This window comes from Nesoenas mayeri (assembly GCF_963082525.1).
Source record: "Nesoenas mayeri genome assembly, chromosome: 3".
Classification (NCBI taxonomy): Eukaryota; Metazoa; Chordata; class Aves; order Columbiformes; family Columbidae; genus Nesoenas; species Nesoenas mayeri.
This window is the reverse complement of record NC_137544.1, coordinates 114,582,995-114,597,503: the sequence shown is the minus strand read 5'-3', so window position 1 is coordinate 114,597,503 and position 14,509 is coordinate 114,582,995. Positions and strand designations below refer to the sequence as shown.

General features: G+C 39.4%; 1 protein-coding gene across 1 annotated transcript in view; it reads left to right on the top strand.

Annotated features, from left to right (window-relative positions):
• MACROD2 (mono-ADP ribosylhydrolase 2) overlaps window positions 1-14,509 on the top strand; it is a gene marked incomplete at its 5' end in the record, with an annotated part of 853,200 nt that overhangs the window by 805,135 nt on the left and 33,556 nt on the right. The window contains 4 exons of the mRNA XM_080342121.1: window positions 1,745-1,813; window positions 11,084-11,161; window positions 11,796-11,870; window positions 12,482-12,580. Of these exons, the coding sequence (XP_080198247.1) occupies window positions 1,745-1,813; window positions 11,084-11,161; window positions 11,796-11,870; window positions 12,482-12,580 (321 nt within the window). The remainder of the gene's footprint in view (window positions 1-1,744; window positions 1,814-11,083; window positions 11,162-11,795; window positions 11,871-12,481; window positions 12,581-14,509) is intronic.

The following is a 14,509-nucleotide window of genomic DNA, read 5'->3' as shown; positions in this document are numbered from 1 at the left end:
CTTGTTAGCTATGTTCACTCTGATGTGGTGCCTATTTCCTTGCTATTAATATATTGATTTGCAAAACGGTTTGATTGAATGAGATATGTTTCATTTTTCCCGAGAGAATTAAGGAATATGTACCTCTCAAAATTATTACTTTGCTCCTGGAGGTGTCTTGAATGCATTGTGTTTTTCCCAAAACTGTCATGACCTGTTACATTACGAGCTGTCAGAGCCGGTTTATCAGAGCCACAATGTACATTCTTTTCCTATCTCGTATTGGTAGTCATGTTTTGTTACTCGCATGAAGAGCGTCAAAGAAAAGTTCCAGACGTTTTAGGTCCCAGATCCAAAAAATGTCATACTTTAGGAACGTGGTTTAGGTACATGCCTGGAGATAGCGTTGTGCCTATGCATAGCCCATGAATCACCTCCTTGGCCACAGACACGCAGAGTTACGAGAAAAAACTATTTGGCTTAACGTTTATCCCCACTGGTTCACATAGCGACAAGAACAGAGAGCTGTACAATTACCTCGAGTTAGTTACATTCAGCTAATGAGTTGCTGCTGCTTTCCACTCATTGTGGAGACGAAACATCATCAGGAACTTTTAGATTGCTGCTTCTGTGCCCATCAGGAAATGACCCGATTTTCTAAGATACGCAGTTGTATGCCTCAAATGTTTCTAATCACTATGAATGATCCCTGTAAGGAGCAATCCCATCAGATGTTAAAGTTCTTATTTGTATTTGCTAAGCCAAAAGGCATAACCTTCATCTCAGTGTTGCAAATTACAAATGGTATACTTTGATATTGTAAAAGAAAACGTAGGAAAAATAGACGCTGTATGCTTACCCAGTCCATTACATCAAGATTTATATATTATTCTTATACAGTAGAGAAAAAGCCACTTATAGTGTACAAAAACTGGCCTGAAATTTTCCAGCTATTACTAGTGTGGTGTTTTTAAAGTCTGACCTCCAGTCGATCGTCAGTGAACTTTCAAGGTTAACATGTGGAAAACCAAAATGGCAGGTGGTTCAGAGCTCTTGTTTCGAGCTAGTTAAAAATACTCGATGGCTATATTAGGGAAAAAAAATGTCAGAATCATCAGAGGCAAATCTTTTGACAGGAATGAAAGGCTAGAAATAAAAACAAAGGCTTATAAAGGTTTTAAAACTAAAAAAAACTGCCAAGAAAAAGCAACAGGGAAGGTTGAAAAATTCTGTTGAATTCACGTGTTAGTTTTATCTTTTACCTATGGTAGTTTTACCTGCATGCTCTACCATTAAAAAACTCCAAATTGCAGATTTCCATGGACTTGCCGATTTCACGAAAGCTTCTATTTTCAGGAAAGCATTTGCATGTAATCATTTTGATTCCAATGGCATTCATGGACATGATTAAGAATGGCTTAAATGTTTTTTCTCAAAATAGATGGATTAAATGAAAATAAAGGAATCTTAAATAGCAACACCAGCCTACCCATGAAACTGATAACTGTTCTTCCCTCTGTATTACGAGAAATTGAAATAGAGACTTGATCTGGCAGTATTGTAATGTAAGTTTAGCCCTGGCCTAGGGGAGACAATGAGACCAGTAATGACCAGTGAACACAATGAGAATGGATGGAAGCCCAGAAAAGTGAAATTCAGGTCTAACTTCTTGCCTCAATAAAGTGTAACGCTTGTTTTCACTAAAGTGGTTCATCAGTTTGGTATCTAATGAATAACTTCTCTTTCATTTCCCTGGTTCTTATAGACGAGACGAAACCTTCAGCTGTAGCCAGCCTATTATCATCAGAAGAAACAGAGCTGAGCGAGGATAAAGGTACAGATTGTAAATTGTGTCTCAAACACAATCCTGTCCCAAGGGGACATTTCATAAACCCTTATTTTCCTTTGTCTGGAAATTGCCAAAGTCACATTTAAACAACACAGAAATAGGTAAATGCTTGGATTTTCATTTACAGAAGTCTTTGTAATGAAGTACTTGGCACCAGCTGTTGTGCTGGTAGGAGAGATGCCATAAATTCCTAAGTCCCCTTGTTACAGAGGTAATACTAAAATATCATACATGACATATCAGAAATAAACCCAAAGCTTGGGCTGGCTGGGGTGACTCACAGGCGTAGAGTTAAGCATGCACGTCTTTCTCGGCAGTATTAGCTCTCTGTTCGGTGCTCTCCTGATGGGGAAAGAGAAAAACACAATAGCTATAAACACATCAAGAGGAGACAGGAGGAGATGAAGTCATAATTGAGAGGGAGAAAGTAATGTTTATCTTGTGCAGACTGTGCTGGGCACTCAGATCATTTAGTTTGTGATAAATATTTTAAAGTGTCATGTGGCCAAATGACAGGGAGTTTAGGAAACAAGAAAGAAGGATGATCTAATTTAAATATTTCAAGCTGAGATTTTTCCTGCGGAATTGTTGGTTTACATATAGGAACGAGTGCACAGACACACTGGTTTTGATACTCTTATGCTATCATGCTATTAATTGCTTGTGCCGGTCTGAGTTTTTTGACATTTTTTTTTGGGGGGATACATCAAGGAAGAAGCCTGGGTGATTTATAAAATGTTTGCTACTGGTAATTCAAAACAGGAGTTATGCTATCTATAATAAATACAGTCCATTGGTACAACCTTCAAGAAAGACTAATAGAAAATTTTAATGGCATTTTATTGAGATAACATAATTATTAACATCCATTAACTTATTTATTTTAAAAGATTTAATGTTTAATTCAGCATTGCTGCTTGACTCTCTTCTCATTTTTCTACCTAAGTGTGACGGGCTGTGAGATCTTGCCCTTTTGTTCCAAAGACACATCCTAGAGAGCCCGCATACTTACTTGATTATGAGTTCAAAGCCTTGTGCAGGTTGATTTAAGTGCTCTCTTAACTGATTGATTGATCCTGCAAGGAAGAAAAACCCCGCAAACTGGCTTTTGCTTTTGATATCTTTGCAGATGAAGGTTGTGGCAAGGCTAGAGGAAGGCAGAAATAGTGGGTGATTCAGCCCCAGCGTAGCTGGTGATTGCCTGTCATTCATTTCTCTTCTTTTTTTCTGACATTTGGCCTGTTTATGTATGCTGTATCTATAAGATTCCCCCATTGGATGTGTTTTTTACATTTCATAATGTGAGAGTCATGGTGAGGCTTTGGGTCTGGATCATTTCGATGCTGCTTGGAGTGCTTGTTCCTGACTATGAAGCCGGTGTCTTCTAATATGCTTTTCAGGGACCGTCTCAACATGTAACCACTCCAGTTCTCTGACCCTCTGTATTATTTGTCTCTTCTCAGGAGAGCAGCCATCGCGGTGCTATAGGTCTCACTTTTCCTGTAATACGCTACGAGTATAGTGTTTTCCCATCTTCTCTTGAGAGGCTGACAGAAGAGATAGTGCCCTGAGAAATCCAAAGGGCAGTTTCTCTTTGATGTCCTGCCTCTCCTCAAAAGTAAGACGGAAAGCATCTGGAAGGGAAAAAGCAGCAAGACAGACTCTCTTCCATGTAATTTGTAAAGTCATACAAGTAGGAAAAAAAAAAAAAGAATGGTGGGGAGAATATTTGCTTGCTAGTTTTTTGAACCGTAACCAAGAATTTTGAACAATGAGGCTGCCGCATCCCCCTGGCCATGATTTTAATCCTTATTTCCATTAGTAGATTTTCAACTTTCCAGATTTTAGATTTTGAGTTGTTTTAAAATGAATATCAGTGTTACAAAAAAACTTGCTACCGCTTGGGAAATGGCACTTTTACAAAATCCTGGCATTTCTGAAAACACCTGCTGCTCCTGAAATAAATTTCAGCCTTCAAATTGTTTGCCCACTGAGTTAACACAGCTAAAAACCTGCCAGGTTCTGGAACATACTCATTTCTGTAGTTTATCTTCAATTGAAAGAACGGGATGTAAAGCATTTACAGAAATTATGTTTTTCCATTCCTTCCACCTAATTACTGTGAAAGGAGATTTGTGGCAAATAAGTCTAGGCTACATATTCCCAAAATGCATAGTTAAAAGTGCTCAGAATAGGAGGTTGCCAAGCCTACTATGGAAGTACCGCAGTCTTTCAAATGTCAGCTCTTGTGAGTGCACCAAAACAAGTATTTTGACACCAATTAGTGTTGACTAGTAGCTTTTCTACTTTGTTTCTGCAAATATTTCTGGGATTAAGAAATAGTAAACACATTGAAATAGTTATTTATTGTTCTAAAATGTGATGATATTCAAAACAAATCATATGCGTCTCTGCTGTCAGGAAGTTCTAGTATTCTTATCTTAGCTGAGATGTTTTTATCATTTATTTTTTTAAAGGAAAAAGTGAACATAAAAGGGAATAATTTGTGACAACTGTGTAGAACAGTGCAGGAATTGCGTTTTGAGGGGTTGTGATTAAAACGAAAATGTACTGTGAGTTTGCATATCCCACATTATTGTGAAGGTATATCTCTTCTGTTACTCATAATAGAATAGATACTGTCCAGGAAATAAAGAAGACACTTCATATCGGCCCAGTTTGCATGTGGCCTTTGAAAAGACTGAATTTCTTGAGCGCTCTGTCTCTCCTCAAAGAAAAAAGAGTAGAACAGTCCTATTCCAAGAATATCAAGATGTCTGATGTTATGCTACGGAGGTATCCTCTTACTCCAGTCCATGCCAAGTTTCTATTTCTACTGTCTGGAAATGCTGCAAAGAAATGTTGCGGTTTTACCCTTGAAAACTTGCATGCATAACTATGAGCTCTTGAGGGGAGAGCTGACATCTCTGGGCAGCACCTTCGTAGCACTTTATTACTGTGCATGTGGAAGTAGATCCTTTATACGCAGCGTATTTCAAGTTAGAGATGCTTCACTTTATGAAGTGTAAGGGCAGAACAAAGTGATTAAAGTCGTTAATGTTTATGCAGCAGATAAAACACGGATCAGACAGGCTGCGCTTAGTCTAGTGTACCTGTCCATGCGGGATTGTGCTGGGACTACAAACTGATTTTAAATGGACTATATTATGTAGCTGTGGATTGGTTTGAAGCTGTGATTATATTTTTTTAAATATATATGTGTGTGTGCATTCATGTCTGTGTGAGTGTTCTGCACCCTCATCTCAGTTGCCAGTCCTACCAATTACTGTTTAACCTGATGTAATGTTAGGGCTTTCTGGCAGAAAAATGGAAAAAGGAACTGGATTTACTACAGGTGAAGAATTAACTCCCCACTATGCAATCATTGCAAAGTTTCTGTGCACAATATGCTGATTTTAATTCATTAGCACTTAATAAGAACTGAATTTTCATTTGCAGGTCAACCAAATTAAATCATATGCTAATTAATTTTAAAAATAAAGTAGCGATTAATTATTTCCAGGTGTTCACCAAAGTCTATGCTCCTGTGAGAGTGCCATTTAAAGCAAATCACTATTTTTCTACATTCTCTGAAGCGGAGTCAGGTTCAGTCAGCTGGAGGGTTTATGTTGTCAGAAACAGCATTAGCTATATGCCTTGGCTAGGGGCTTGCCCTAAAAACTCACTTTGTGCAACCCAGCAGCCTGTAAGTATCCTGCCCGTAAAACATAATGGGTATAAAATTCCTGTTTGGCCAGCTGTAGTTCTCACCATGGAAAAATCCTGATGTCCTAAAGACATAAATGATTGAGAAGGGATAAACTGAAAGACAGAGCATTTCAAATGCAGGGGAGCTGTGCAAATCGACGTAAATTAGACATTGATAAGTGGGTGAAAAAGATTGACTGAAAGGCCAATATGTCAAAAAGAGGTGTTTAAAATCAGCTCTTAAGTATATATTAAGACATCTAAATGAATGACCTGATTTTCAGAAGTGCTGAGTGCTCAGCAGCTACCAATGAAATGTTTTTACTTTACCCTTGGGCTATGATTAGACCTGGAAAATTTCAGCCTGAAAAATTTCAATTATAGGTAACTGAAAAAGAACCTTTTTAATGGAAGAGTTTCAACACCCCCAACCGTAGCTGTGGCTCTGCATGCCAGCTACAGTGATAACATTTTTCTCTCCCTTGGTTAGAAGGATTTATATGAAAGCAAATTGGCTAACACAAGCTAAATGGTGTGGTTTCTTTTTATTGTTTTTGATTTGGTTTGTTTTTTTTTTCAAACCAGGTACATAACCATCACCATTCAGCCAAGTGCCTGTTCTCTTAACACCCTCCACAATGGTCACTTAATGTGGGTTATTCACTTCTCCTTTTATTCTGTAGCGTTGCGCATCCAGATGAGCTCCAGACTATAAACTACTCAAGAGGTATTTCTGCTCTGCCCTTCCCCAGCACAGGCAGCTGCAACAGCTGACACTAATCTACTTAGCTGGTTTATTTAGATCCTACTTATTTTTAAATATTAGCTGACCTGGAGCCATCCAGCTGTGCTCCTGTCAATCTGTTAGAGTGAGTGCTCCTTCCATCTCTCTCCTGAAGCCTTTACCTTTGCCACATCTTCCCCTGGGCAGGGTCTGACCCAAGCAACTAGGTTTTTCTCAGCTTTTTCCTTTCGCTGTACAACCACCCCTGCCCCTTATGGTTATCATCCCAGCTGCGCCCAAAATTTCCCTTGCAAACAAAAGGTGAGGAGAAATGGGATGTCCGTCTCTCCGCTCAAAGCACAAGCAGGTGGGGGAATTACTCGGTGGACCCCACCTGCAGAGATGAACCGCCCAGTCTCTTACCCAAACACTCGCAAAAATGGATCTACAGGTAGTGGCACCTAAAAAGGTGTGTTTTACCAAGCCATATAAACTTGGGCCCCAATAAATCTAATCCATCATAAAGATAGATTAAAATGAATTCTTGGTGGATATAAAAATTACCTTTTAAAGTCAAAGCTCAAGAATATCTCCCTAACTTCTCGTAAATCACCATTTTATAGTACTTCATTTTAAACACATTTTCCTCAGTTTATGAGGCAAAAGAATACCCTAATCATGTGGCAGCCTCCATGCACACCATTACCTGTAATTTTAGACGCCTGCTTGATTTCTTTCACTCTAGAAATATTCCAGTCATTTTTCACAGTATCATGCTTAAAAAATAAAAATGCACCGAATCTCTTTCTTTCATAATGACCAGCTTTCTCCCTCTTTAATCTTCTTACAGCTCCCTAAAACATGGTGATTTATCTGTGCTGTATGCGGGACCCAGGTGTGTTGCACATTAGAAACGACTCGGTAAATAAGCCATACAGAGAGTAGCTGGGGAAGTGAATTTTCAAAGATCATTAAAACCACTTGACATTCAGATCTTACCATTTGTCCTCTTCTGTAGCATTTGCAAAGTTTTGTTTGAGCAGTGTTGCTTTGTACAGTCAAAAAAATAGGAATGACATGGAAAAGCGTGGGGGTTTATGCAGTATATAGATAAAATAGTGTCTGATTATTGGCAGGAAGGGTAGGATTGGTAGTTTATTGCAAGCTACATGGTTTTGTTGGAGCTAAATTCAACATACAGTTGATATATTGGAACAGTGAATATACTTGAGGAGTATTCTGACCGGCTTACTTGAAGTCCAGATATTTTCTTCACGAGTTTTTAAAGGTTGGGGTTAATTGCAGCCCCATGAGAGGGTTGTTTCAATCCAATGAAGCGGTGCAGTGTCCAGGCATGGGCACTGTCACTACAGCCAGCCAGGAACAGCAGCTATGAAGGAACTAAGTGATGCTCAGACTTCAATGAACACTTCAGGGCTTGATGTGTATTAGATAAAAGTGGCCTATCTTTGGTTCATTTATGTCATTAAATGTCATGTTTAGTTCATTCATACATGATCAATGATGACATTAGGAGCTGTGTTCCAGTGTAGGATCAGAAACTCTGATTGTTCTCAGTCCTGCCTGGAGGAACGTTAACCCTTACAGTCCCAGTTTGTGGTTCCCAAGGTAAATAATGCCCAGCGTGTGTTATCAAAAAAGTAAGCATACCATGCTGCAAAATAATATCCTGGCCTGGATTCTTCCGCACAACTTAACAGATAAGTAATGGTGTTAGGAGAAGACTGGCACTGGTTTATGCTGTTTAAAAAATCAGTTAGTTCTCTAACCAGTTAGACATGAACAAGGGCTTTAGGAGTGGCCCGAGCTTTTGTAGACCCTGGAACAATTTAGGACTGTGATACTGGCTTATGCGCAATTTGACAAGGCTCTAAAGGGCTAAGCAAGCGCAGAGGACCAACTGAGCCCAAGCAATACCACTATCATACTGAAAACTTGCATGCAGAAACCAGTGTATCACCAGCATTTGTGGGATTCCCACCACTGCTTGCCAGCTGAAATTGAGGTGGCACTCGCCTCGTATCCAATCTAGGAACAGCTTTTATTGACTGGTGACTTTTACTCTTGCTTGGCTCAGATTTTCTTCATAAAGCTGGCGTTATTCCTTTGCTTTATTTTATTCTTGTTAATCCTAAAAGTAAGTCTGTCTTTGGACTTTTTGGCTTGAATACTTGATCTAATATTTGCGTTTGAAAAGAAATCTTTGATATGGTCTTGACCTTAAAGATTTTGAATCTCAGAATTTGCATAATAATGCAAAGACTGATTCCTGCTGCTGAAATAAGAGCGGCGGACTCTCACAGTGAGGCATAACTCCTGTCCATGTTCTGCTCCTTTCAGAAATAGGCTTTACAAAAAATAACTTGTCCAAAGTGATCATTGTATGTTACCTGGGATAATTTTAAATTCTGTGCATTTAAATTGCTCTCTTGAACCCTGGAACAATTAGGGAAAAAGCGCTTACGATCAAAATGAAAGTTCAATGCAAAATTAAAGTCTCGTAAGAATAAACTGTGCAGAGGCAGCTATGGGAATGTGTGAAGATGTGTCAAGTAGCAGAGGTGGTCAGACTGCCAGCTGTGCCCAAGGGTGGGAGTAGCAGCAACTCCTCACACTCTGCGATACCTGTAGTTTGCAGTACCTGTAGTTTGCCATCGGCTACGCAATGCTCCCCTCCAAACAGCAGTGTGATGGGGCACATCTATCAGCTGAGCACGAGACCCCTTAAACTCCATTTGTTATTATTGATCAAAGCGCGTAATTGTTCCTCTAATGCTGGGGATTGATTTTTGCATGAAATTGGAGTCATTCCTCATTCTGGGAGAAAAGGTGGCACCTGTGAACTGAGATTAAAGGTACAGATGCGGGAGTATGAAGTACTGTGCAAAAGGTGTAGGATGAGATAGCTCCAAGGGTCTGATGGGACAGAGCTGCGTGCATATCTCCCAGCCATAGCAGGTAATATCACACTTTATCATCACTTTTGGCTGTTTGAAGGGCTGTGTTCGAGCCCTGGCTGCACAGTACTTAAGGCAGAGGACTTCTGATTCCAGCTTTGTCAGTACAGTTCCTTTTACAAACGTGCAGCTAAATCATACAGAAGAAAATTATATTAATTATGGGTATGGGGCTGCAGGTGGTACAAATCTTAACTTGTTTGAAATCCCGAAAGCTTTGTCAAAACCTTCAGCAAAGCCAGAATTTCACCCCGTGGGTTTAAACTTCACTGGAAAAAATCACTTCAGGTCTTTAGTGCCATTTCCATTTTTACCAAGAGGTCCTTCAACTCATTTTTTGGGTAAACTTGGAATTTTATGAAATGCTAATTTATTTTTTGCTCTGATTTGGTAATCCCTTGGAACTCACAGCACAAAGCAGCATCCTAGTATAAAAAGCCAGTGCAGAGGTCCAGCTGATGGGAGTGAGTAGCGTTTTAAGTCCACAATAGGCTGAATAAAAGTGCAGCAAGGGCAAATTTTATCAAATTGTACATCAGTGGGATATTCGGCTTTCAAATTTGGATTTCTAAACTTATTGTCATGCCACGAAAGAAGTAAGAAGCTATGAAGGTAATGAAATATTTGCCTTGGGGGATTATTTGCAGTTAATTAAAGCCACACATTTTCAGTGCATACCTTTTCTACAGATTATTAAATTTGGATCAGATATTAACAACCCAGCTTTCTCACTTATCCATCAGAGATCATTCTTGGCAAGTTTCAGGAACGGAGTTTTACAGGCGCATCCTTTGGTATCTTGTAAGATTTACTCTGCTATCCTGTAGAAATGGACCTTCCAGAAGTAGAGCCGTAGCAAGACTGTCATAGCGTAATTTATGATCATGCACCGTGGATGTTTTGGCACAGTTACTTAGGTTTTCCATCTAGCAGCATTTTAGGAAGTATTTCACTCTGGAACACAGAGTTATGACCTCAAGTGTACTCTACCCTTGTAGTTTGCAGAAATGTCCAGTTAGATCTGCAGTGGTTTTTAACAAGGCTCAAAGAGAGCCTGGTGAGAGCTGCGTGTTACACGGATGAGCAGAGCTACAACAGGTGGCTGCATTGCTGTGATTTCCTCACTGTGCTGGCACAATACATTTCTCCATCACCACCCAAAAACTAAGGAGAAAATGTCTTTTGACACAACAAAACCATGTCCTGTGTTTATGGCGAATGCAGCTAGCTCATCTAGTTTAAACCTCGCTGTGCTTGTGGTTCAGGATATGGCTTTAGGCAGTTCATTGTGATGGTCTGCCCCAAAAGGAAAAGCGGTCTTGGCCACGATAATGACCTTGGTAGTTCTGTCACCAGGAGGAATGAGGCTAGGGCTTGCACTGGCATTTCTAGGACTTAATGTTTGTCGAGCTTGTGGAAATATAACCATGAAAAGTGTTGTTCTAAATAAATAAGAAAACAATTTATTTATCAAGTAGGTGGTTTGTGCTGTTTCTTGTAGCTTTGTGCCACTCCATTCATTAGAAATAAAGTTCTCAGTAGCACTCCTGATTATTCTTACGTGCCCTTTCTTGACAGTTCCTTGTTTAAGGTTTGTACTGCAGGCAAAAAACTGCTCAGTAAGTGTACAGATTTTGAAATCAATTTGAATAATTGAAACCCACGAGTATACTTTTTGTATTACAGTGTATAAGTCTGTAGTTAAACAGATAGAAAATTTGTCAGCGTGTCAGAATGCCTAATATGAAGCCAGTACCTAAGGGCTACCTGAAGTAACTACCAGACTTTTCCAGCAGGAAAACCGCTGCAGGATCATTTGGTTTGTTTGTTTTGCTGTTTCCTCAGACTCCCTGAAAGACTTCAAAGGCGCACGGGAGGGTGACCCAGTGCATCCTGCGGGATGCCAACAAGATCAAGCCCAAGGTAAAGTTTTGTATCGAAATTCTTTAAGACAGAGATAACGAACCAGTTGGGAATCTTAGTTCTTCCAGTCTCAGTATCCAGTGTTTTTCAGCCTGACCTCTGCCACCTTAAGAAAACACTGTCAGCTAGTAGAGGTTGTGTGGCAACCAGTTGTGTTGCAGTAATCTCTGATGTTGCTGGAAAAGACATGCATCTCCAAATATGTGGGTTTAACCATATTGATCCCAGGTGCACAACGTTGTTATTATTGTCCTTCTTTGTTTTTGTTGTTGTTCTATAACAAAAGCCTGTGGGGTGATTCTGTTCCTTCTTCTAAGCTGCCAAGTGCGAGCGCTTCACAACAACTCCTATGAGAAATGGTGTGTCAAGGCTGAGCTACAAAAGTAGAAAAGAAAAAGAAAGAAGTGTTGCAGCATCAGTTTTGACCAGCCATTCAACATACTTGATGCTTAGAGTTTGTTAAGTGATATTTTAATATATAAGTCCAACATTGTTAATTTAATAGGAAAATAAAGTGGTACTTGGCTGAAAAGTACCATGCTTTATGTTCGGTTCATGTCCTGTTTTGGTGAACTTGCCGTTGTGTGCACACAGCCATCTTGCTGAGGGCATTTTCAATTTGTCGTGTTGACAGAACAACAGGATGTTTCTGCAGAGGAGGAGGTGAAAACTGGGGCAGACTCCCAAGGCTCCTGCATGGAACTAGAAGGTACTGCATGTGGCTTGAGACCAAGGAGCAAGATTAACAGGCAAAACCACTAGTTATTGCTTGGATATTATCAATAGTGTTCCCTTTCTTTCTCCACGTGTACGAAGGTAGATCTGTGAAGCCAGATCTTCTTATGGAAACTCTAAATTCAACCCTGGGGAGCGTCTAAGAATTTTCAGTGATAAAAGCTGACTTTTTAAATGACTGCAACTGTTAGAGAAAGAAGTGAACGTGCATTTCATATGCCTGATGATGACCACTTCAGCCTTGTATGTTCAGAGAACTAAATTTTCTGTCCCCAGCCCTGCAAAATGCTGGAGTACATGTGTCTCTGGGCTTGCAATGAGTCCTGGTAAAGGCCTGTGCTTGGAGCCAGACACGTGGGGGTTTTGTGCTAAATCCCAGAAAGCCCAGCATCTTGGGAGGATCAAGGTCTTGCTCTCAAATACAGCCCCTTGGATTTCCCTGAGACCGCTTTTGTACCTGTACTCTTGGGAAAAAGGATCCTTTTCCTCTGCCGGTGTTTTTAATACTAATGTCTCTAGTGTATGCTAATCCTTTTGTGTCCTTAAAAGCCTTACTGTTCATCTTCTTTTATCAAATTTATTCAGAGCCGCTATTGAACCAGGACGACACAACAGAAGTTGAGATACCTTTGAGTCATGGTGCAGTGGAAAAAGAAGAAGGAAAAGAAGAAGAAGGAGGAGGAGGTAAGACTGCTTATAAAATAGTTTGAGACAGAGAATGCTGCTGGGCTCGTGTTTTCCTCTTCTATTGTGAAAAAACATGGAAGGAGCGCATAAAAGCATTTTTTTTCCTAAAAAAAATTCCTTTTTGCCTATCCTTGAGTGTTGTTTTGATATGTTGGACCTGGATTTACATAAGAAATAAGTGCAAAAAATTGGACACTCAGGTTCTAAAGTGGCTTCAAAATAAATACCCTTTCATTGTTTGTTTTCTGCATTGAAGTGCATAAGGTTGATTAAATAACCAATTTATGTCCGTTTAAGTACCCGCCTGATCATGCTCACTAGAAGCATCAAGACTATTCACAATAAATGGGTATGATAGTTATTTGTGAGGTTATTAGTAGAGATTTAACTAGTAATTAACTAAAACTAGTAATTCTAATAAGGAAACCAATGCTTGGAGCAGGAACAGAGTCTTGCTGAAGCAGTAATTTTTTCTGGGAGTAAAGTATTTAAATCCTTAGGAATGTTTTGCAAAGAAATGTAGAAGTTCAATTTTAAGTGTTGAACACCTCAGGGCACCCTGTGTTCAGGTCACCGTTTGTAACAGGCACGTGATTGTATAAAAAATAACATATTATGTAAATAATTCTCTGACTGTAAAGTAACTGCAAGTTAATAATTATATGGTCATTTTTAGAGCACAGGGATGAATCTTACAGTTCCAAATTAAAATGCAGACATGATTTTTATTGAGAATTCAGGTCAATACTAACTCTGTAGTCCTAATTATTAACTCCTTTTCCCAGTCAAATTGACACCAACTTAATTGCAAACCTGTGTTAGCTATATTGACACTTTTCTTCAGTGCTAAACCCAGGTTAATGGAACCTCTTTGTCCATATACAGCTAAACAACATTTCCTCTCCTTTTTTTTTCTTAATTGCCTATCCAAGTTGAGACTAATCACATCTCTTTATTATCAGACATGTCAATGGTATTGGGTTTGTGTTTTATTACTGATGGTGAAAATAGAATTGATATAATCCTTACTTCAAATCCAGGTAAATGGTATTGCGCTACCTCACTTGCAAATCTGGGTTATATAGTACAAGCTCACTCTGATTGCAAAGGCCAACGTTGTTATGTTAATTTCCTCCTAATAGAAATTATTTACATTTTATTTTATGCCTCATCGAAAGCAAGTTGGACAAAATGTACTTTCATTACGTGGACGATTCCTTCTCTTTAATACTTTAGTGTCCCCTACAGCTAGTGACTGTCATTTAGTTCTCAGTGGAGAGATTATATTTCACCATCTGTTCCACCTACTATTAGAATACACAACATTAAGAAGGTAATGTCAGAAAAGGGTTGTTCTCGGCACTTTTCCTGGCCCTGATTTAAAAGATTCAAGTACCAGGTAAGTAAACAGTTCTTTCCACACATTTTGGGATTTGTCCCTACCTGGGGGTTCAGGTATTGCTCTTGTGCAGGATTCATCTGATCCAAAGCTCGTTGAAGTTCGTAGAAGGACTCTCATTGATTTAAGTGAGCTTTTGGTCAGTTTGGCGGTAAGAGGAGATGACGTGTTGAGTCTGTGTGCAGGATAACAGCACTTAGGTAACTGCATAGATATTCTGTTCAACTTCTTTCAAACATACTGTCTTTGGGTCAGGGAAAATAAAAGCCTGCTTTTCCAGGGTTTTGAGAAGGGAAGGAAGTGAAGGATTTCCCTTGCTTTGTTTCATTCTTATGGGTAAAAGGACACGCAAAGCAACCTGAGTGCTCGTCTTCCTACATGCTTCCAGTTCTGATGGCACATACTCTGCCATGTGAGTTTTGGAAGTTCACCACAAAGCAAGGTGGATCTGGACAAACAGTGGTAAAAAAATCAGCTAAAGTTCAGGCTGATAAAATAAGATATATTCCCCAAAGAGTCTCCTCTTA